At 43.7% G+C, this 7,729-nt stretch overlaps 1 protein-coding gene across 1 annotated transcript in view; it reads right to left on the minus strand.

Moving 5' to 3' along the window:
• Positions 1 to 3,079: 3,079 nt before the first annotated feature.
• Positions 3,080 to 7,729, minus strand: part of LOC110048556 (uncharacterized) — a 27,681-nt gene continuing 23,031 nt past the window's right edge. The window contains exon 13 of the mRNA XM_020754320.2: positions 3,080 to 6,960. Within this exon, the coding sequence (XP_020609979.2) occupies positions 5,678 to 6,960 (1,283 nt within the window). The 3' untranslated portion in view covers positions 3,080 to 5,677. The remainder of the gene's footprint in view (positions 6,961 to 7,729) is intronic.

Consider the following 7,729-nt stretch of genomic DNA (forward strand, 5'->3'; position numbering starts at 1 on the left):
CTTGTCAGACATAAATCAAGAGTACGGATCTAATTGCATCTTTCGTATGCGGAGCTACAAAGCTAGTGTAGCAAGCAGAAAAAAGCGTATAAGATGTGGATCGCGCGAAACGTGATCAACGGTCGCGCAGCGCGAAAGAGGAGCGCGAGCGAGAAGTTCGGGCGAGACGCGCGAGCGCGGAACGCGCAGAGTACCTTTGACAAACCTTTGGCCTGCGTCACAGGCATCTTCGACCACGTCTTTAGCAAACCTTCGACTCGAATCGCAGACAAATTTGATTACACTTTTGACCCGCCTTTGACAGTGCGCAAAGGCGTATCAAAGGATCACCTTTAACCCTAAAAACACAGGCGTTCAAAGGTGAGTAAAAACGGCCTTTCACGCCTTTGATTTGGTGGTAAAGGTTTATTCACAGATGATCTTTGATTCGCGTCACAGATCGTCAAAAGCGTGCAAAGGCGACCTTTACAAAACCTTTAACAACACATTTGACGCGCGGTAAAGGCGATTTTTCGTGCCGTGTGAGTGCCGGTGAAAGTTGCATTCGAAAATAACAGTGTTAAATACTTCTTTTCAGTAGCTACAAATGCTTTTTGTCGCCAAACGTTTTTTTAAAGCAGAAGGAGAGTTTGTAATAAATTTGTATCCTGCCTTCTATGTTTATTCTATAGCAATTTTTTTGATATTCAAACATTATGCCATTTTAAAGTTTTACTAAAATATTTCACGTGACCCCCCCTTTTTCCCTTATTTTTTTGGGATGACCCCCCTCGAAAGCCTTTTTTTTTTCGCATGGTCCCCCCCGCCAAATCCCACCAGCCCCCCCTACCTTATAAAAAATGAACGGTCCCTTATATGTCGATAAATACTAGCTGCAGCTAAATTCGTGAAGAAAGCGTTTTATAAAAATAATGCCCCCGTAGTGTACTTGTTTGTTTTGCGTAGGCTGGCTAGGAAATGTACAAAGATTTGCAACGCGTGCAGAACCATTGTACGACTCAATAAACCCTTTGTTTTGCGACATTTTCGTCGCCGTTGTGGCTTGTATAAGGTCCATGTAGTTGTGGTCTATAAAAAGTCACGATGTCGACATATCAGTGTTCTGTTTGCTTCTATATTTGCTATTTAAACCTGGAAGTCATTGAAAAGTTCCAAGCGAACAAAACTGTGCGGCTTGGCGTTTTCCACACCGGAAAAGTCTGTACCATTCGCCCATGGAAATTTCCGGAAATTCACACCGGAATTTTTGGTCGAATGGAAAGCGCCCCCCGTTTCGAAAATTTAGGAATTTTTGGTCGAATGGTAAGCGCCCGAAGTGTCCAAAATTCTATAATAACGGTAGTCCCTCATTGAGGCAGCTTTCTCTAATACATCTCATTGTAGTTTCGCCCCCGGGGATGTAACCTTCGTCTATAGGGAGCCATAATCGGCGCGAGAGCTCCCGACGTGTGTGGATCCGCGCGGATATCTGACGTTAGGATGGCGCAATTTGTTCTAAATTAAATAAAAATTGTCCCATTCCCATATCATAGGTGCGCGCGTATCCCAAGACTTACGGTCTCCGTCCCCGATTATGGCTCCTGCTATAGAGGGAGGACGGGGTGTCTGACGGGGTGTCTACAAGGCGCGAGAGTTGACTGTACGTCCATTAAGCTCCTGTTACCAATTCTAGAAAATTATAAAATTGCTTTAATTCATGATGCAAATAATACTGTACCATTTTGAAAGTAGCTCAAAGTCAAGAATTTCTTAAACAACAGAAATTCCTTAAACTCACCACACTCCACTGAACCAAGCCGTCTCTGACATTTATTGGGCTGCCCTACCGTTCGACTTGCCACAAGTCGACCTCCTGTGTTTCAGTGCAGAATAGCTAAAAGTTAGCTAAACGAGCGAAGCGAGCTCCGAGGTTTCAGGCCGCGATGCGCCCGTGCGATAGCCTGCGTTGCAGCCGGACGTGTCACAAAATCCCTGGTATAGGACCACACCCTGTTTAGACTGTCTGTGACGCAGGCTACCGTGCGAAGGTCGCCAAGCGACCAAGCGAGGGACGAGGTCATGAATGCACAAGACGAAGGACTTTTCTGAAAGTCTACCTTACCGTTAGATTAAACAAAATGGTTCCACCTACCTTGCGAAACAGAGATTTCCTTCTCGTTCTGCTCGGTGAGAAACGTGGGGGAACCTCTAAGATTCCCTCTCGTCTCTCACCGAGCAGAAATAAAAGGGAATCTCTGTCTCGCAGGGTGGGCTCCACCATAACTAAAGTAAGTTTGTTAACACGCGGGTTGGGCCGATTGACCTTAAGTTGCAACACGGAGAGAGAAATGAACTGAAATTGATGGCTCTGTAAATTCCGGCCGGGTTACTTAATTAACAGCAACCCGAGTTATGTTTCTGTGGATTTCTCACGGCAGTTGTAAGCCAGAGTCTAAGTTACAACATCTGGCCAATTACAACCAAAAGACTGTTCCTATCGGAATTCGACGGAAAAAATTCGCGCTGAGCGCGGGAGATTTAAACGCACGCAAGGTAAATACAGCTAGGCAGGACACGATTGGCCAAGACTGGTTTTCCCTGGCGACGCAGTCGGAGTCGTAAAAGAGCTTTCGACCTAGTGAAATCGAAAATCGGATTCGTAAGCGGATTCATAAGCTCGACGGAATTGGAGTCGGAAGAATCGGAATGTTTCCATTTCTTCCGATTCCGTTTACGACTCCCTCGCTTATGACCCAGTGAAAACTAGATTGTCGGAGTCGGAAACAGAAACCAAAAAAACAATCACAAGGCCTGAAATCGATCATTGTGATTGGTTTATTCCTCCGTGTCTGCTTCGACTCCACAATCTAGTTTTCACTAGATCGTAAGCGATGAAATCATAGGCGGAATGGGTGTTCTGCTTCCAACTCCGTCGTTTTGATTTTCACTACATCGTATCGCCGTCGCTAGTGAAAACAACCTTTAAAAAACACGTCTGCTCTGATTGGTAAGAAAATGATAAGCAGCTGGATGTTAAATAAATGAAAGAGCAAAGGAGGAGTTAATTGAAAACTGCTCTGAAGAACTGACTTCAGGATGCTTGCTCAAAGCTCAAGTTTAATCAACTCAAGAAATGATCCGTGATTGGTCGAATAAAAAGTTCTCTTTATGGCATCTCAATATATATAGCAATTTGAATTTCTCCTGCAACAAGATGTTAGCCATCGCTAGTCACCTTCTCTTCCTAACAGCTTAGCAGCCATTCCCAGTTAGGGGGGCGGGTACTCCCATGTTAAAGGGTGGGGTGGTATGCTTGTCACAAAATTTCAATTCACGTCTTATATAGGGTTAGCTTTTTTGACCGCGTCCTGAAGGGTCCATTCCAAACCGGACAAAAAAAAAACTTTTTGTGAACCCTATCGATCGAAAACCGCTAACACAGTTTGAAGGCGTTTGATATTTCTTCGCATGCAACCCTAAAACATGCTAAAAGATGTTTTGTTTGATAACATTGGCGTTCAGTTTCGGTTTCTGTGAACATCTCATGTGATACCAAATACTCGTTTACATCACAAAAAGAGGCGACGAGCATCCTAACTCCTTTAACACGAGAGCCCTCCTCCTCCCGCGCTCCCATTATTTGTCTAAAATAGCCCTACAAAAATCACTTCGTCGAGTTTTTTTTAAAGAAATACAATGACGTAGGTGAGGCTTTACCATCTCCTAACACAATTTAAATCTATGACACTGTCAACAATCTAACCTGCACTGCGTAAAATAGCTAATCTTAAGTTTTCTAATACGAGTATTTCAGATAAAACACCATTACTCAATTATGTATAAATAATAACACAATTGATCATATATTGGACATTATATTATTATATACAGTAATAAGCTTTTTTTTTTATAATCAAGATTACGTTCTCGTTCACTTATGTTATGAAATGGTTAATGTAGGTAACTAGCCAGGTTGTCAATGAAATAATGTAGATGAATTTTAACTCCAATAGATTTACTCAGAACACGATAATTAATAACGACTCTCCCCTGACAGAAGCGGCCATGCGCGGCCAAATATTGATGGTTTGCAGCCAATCTCAAGAGATAGAAAAACGACAAAGTCGCCGCCATGTTGGATGGCGGCGATGACGTCACACAAAAACCAAGAATATCGCTCAGGGAGAGGAGGGAATGGGAGCGAGCGATCTGGGGTGGCAGGGTGAAATATCTAAAAACACAACGGCGTAGAACACAGCACAGCACAAAACAATAGGGAACTTAAGCAACGACGACGACGACGACGTCGAGGACGACGCCTAGTAGAAAACGAATTTATATTTTACCAGCAAAATTCGCGATTGTCTAGATCTGTTCGGTAGGCCAATGGCTCTAAAAACGTGCTCAGGCAAAATATGCAATGACAGCGTTCAATTCCAAATGGAAATGCGAAAAAATAGCCGTCGTCGTCCACGTTCAGTAGACGACGCAGAACTTGGTCATTTCACGTTGTTGTTTTCCAGAGGACGGCAAAGAAATGTACCAAGAATTTTAACCACGTGCACAGCCATTGTTTTGCCCATTAAACCTTTTGTTTAGTGACGTTCTCGTTCGTCGTGGTTTGCTTAGGCTCCCTAATACAACGCACAACACGTGCTGATGGCATAGGTGGCTCACTAACGAAATGTTCAAATTTACAAAACTAAATGGCTGGCTCTTAGAGAGATGAAATATACTCAATATTTGCCTATTAAGATATCCATTAATCAGTTTAATACAGCACATCAAAATAATTTGTTCTGTTGGTTAGTCTTACACTGGCCAGAAAACGAGAAAGACATTTGTTTTTTTATCGAAGTAACGTCAGGATAGCGGTCTAACTTCACACATTTTCTGGACACTACAGCATGTCAAGCCCTAAATGTTCGACCACCTCTCTGTCAGCCACATGAAAGCTGCATGTAACATACCTCTCATTATTTGGCGCCATAAAATCTCTAAAGTGAATTCCGCAGAACTGTCCTCAGAAAAAAAAACTGTTAGAAAATAACTCTGAGTGGTGGTTTTTGAGCGAGTGGCTTCCATCTTTCCCCAACGACAATAATCTACCGACCTGTTTACCGTCCACCTATCGCCTCATCGACTCACCCGCATTCTTAATCTATCGACAAACAACCCAAAGACTACCGACATTTAACCGACAAACGACCGACATTTTACCGACTACATATCAGCTTGTAACGAAAGACTAACCACAGACGAACTTCCCAGACATTCCACGCAGACTCACCACGTTCTACAAACAAACTTCCGCCAGTAAACGGAGAAATATCGACGAACTTCCGACAAATAATTGGCTTAAGGTATCCAATACCTTTAGCAAAATATTCGAGCCACAGATGGAAAATCGGAGCTGTTCGCTAAGTTTAACCGAAGCCTCGCTGTGTTCTGTTTCACACTTATAGCACCAAGCAGCTTTTGCAATATATTTCTACCGTCGGTACACTTTCAACCTTGAACAGCTCCTTTTACCTTACAACACACACTTACATGTAGCTCTGGTTTAAACTGGAGCAGTTGTTAGCAGATGAAGCATTAGAGGCCATTACTGGGTTTTCTAACATCTTAGAGGGATAATTGACGGGTCTCCAATCACCTCTGTCTTCATGCGAACAACCACTACAGTGTAAACTTCTATTCATGAGGTGAGCATCATTTTCAGCAAGCTGTTTCCACCTGTTGGATCCACGCTTTTGCCATTTGCGGGTGTATTCTGAAAGTTTTGCTTTTGAACATTTTGACCCATGGGCTGATTCAAGTGAATGCCGTTCGGAGGAGGAAACACATTCCCTGTATGCACGGAGTCCATGATGTTGCCGTTTTGGAACTTTGCAGGATTCCTATAAGGAGCCATATGCTCCACACACAAGCTTGGCGTAAGGTCATCCACACTTAACACGTCTTCAATCGGAGGAATGTCCACGTCCGGAGTCAACTGACCGTTGTCGGGTGATGAAAACCACAGAGTCGTGTCTTGCCTTGGTACTCCTGGGACACCTGCGTTCACTTTAAAATCGTGAACAAGGTGACTTGTAGAAGCGCAATCAGCTACCTTTGGGAAACCACCCGTTCTTTCCGCGGGACTGAATCCATTTTGGCCAGTATGGTACTGCTGCTTAAAAGGATAACGAAGGCTTCCATCTTGGAAGGGGAAGGCAGGAATGAAATCCGAACCATTTTGCATTGGTTTGTTAAAGCTGTCGATACTTACTGGTAGTTCAGGAATGTCCTGCCTCCCTACACCGTTTGTAAAGGAGTTTGAAGGATTCAGGTGACCGTTCATATTGGTTGGAAATGGATATATAAGGTTATCTGTATCAGGTTGTTCAGGTCTACCAAATTGGGGAAGATTTGCGTGGCCTTCTGACATCACCGGAACGCGACAATCATTCGCGTGAAAGGATGACTGCATCCCATTTTGCGGCGGATAAAGGCCTGAACCTCTGTCATCTTGCTGAAAGTTTATTTCTGTCAGGACTGGCGATGTTTCTACGGGATAATTCGACCATAGCGGAGGAATATCATGAAGGCTTCCTCCGTTTATCCTAACGGTGTTGTCAGATTGGTGAACATTTGATGGAGGGTTAGGATCTCCGCCCATCAGGAACTGCTTGATGAGGTTAATTTGTTCATATGCGGACGGATTCGGTTTAGATTCAATGCGAGTAGCATCGCCACTCCTTCGTTCGGTCTTAAAGCCGTAAATCGATCCATCCTGTGCTATGTTCGGCTTCTCCTCCACCGGTGACCGGTTTAAGTGAGGCGAACTAAACATGCACGACTCCGACGAACCTGCTGTGAGGCTAAAAGATGGCAATACAGGACCACCACTGTCCACTGCCGTGCTTGGACTAGTGAATTCGATGATCTCAATGTCCTTCGAATCTTCTAACAAGTCTTCCTCAGGCATGACAGCCAACCCTGCAGTTGCAGAAGCATCACATAAAATCAGTTAACACTGTAACGAGTATGCTTACATGAAGTGCTAGTCTAGGGGGTCACGTGACAGAGCTCGTCTGGCCGGCCATGTACCTGTTAACTCGACAAAATACCAATGTTTCCACCTATCCATTACATACTACTAAAATGTACCGTATTGGCATTGAATAGTTAACTGCTAATTTGAATTGGAATCAGTAAACACACGCATCGTCGTTGGCTTGATAGCTCAGTTGGTAGAGCACTGCACCGATATCGCAGAGGTCATGGGTTCAAGCTTGAGTATTGTTTTCACGCTTTAATTTCACAACTACTTAAAGTGCACCTAACCCCCAAAATTTTTTTTCGCTAAAACGAATCTACTTGTTATTTGAAATAGTTCTGCGAAAAAATTTTTGGATTCCGTTAAATCCTCGATTTTCTGTGCCCCGACGAAATCTCGAAAATAGCTCCAAAACACCGCCATTTTGTTTCACGACCGAGTTTGAGGAGAATGGGTCTAGCGGCTCTTGTGACGTCTACCCAGGAAGGTTGGATATCTCACGTCCTCTCATTTCCTTCAGGATGGTGCAATACACATTCGAAAAGTGCGCAGAAACGCCTTCCAGAGGTGCTATCGGCTGTTGCAGCAATATTCCAGATTTAAAGAAAGATATACTGTACAATTAACTGACGATGATCGGCTAATGGTGCAACAAAGACGTAAACGATGGTTGATTTTGTCGAACCGAAACAAGCGAACTGAATCTGT

Source organism: Orbicella faveolata, unplaced genomic scaffold, assembly GCF_042242905.1.
Source record: "Orbicella faveolata isolate gen_17 unplaced genomic scaffold, um_ofav_v1 contig_2, whole genome shotgun sequence".
NCBI classification, from domain to species: domain Eukaryota; kingdom Metazoa; phylum Cnidaria; class Anthozoa; order Scleractinia; family Merulinidae; genus Orbicella; species Orbicella faveolata.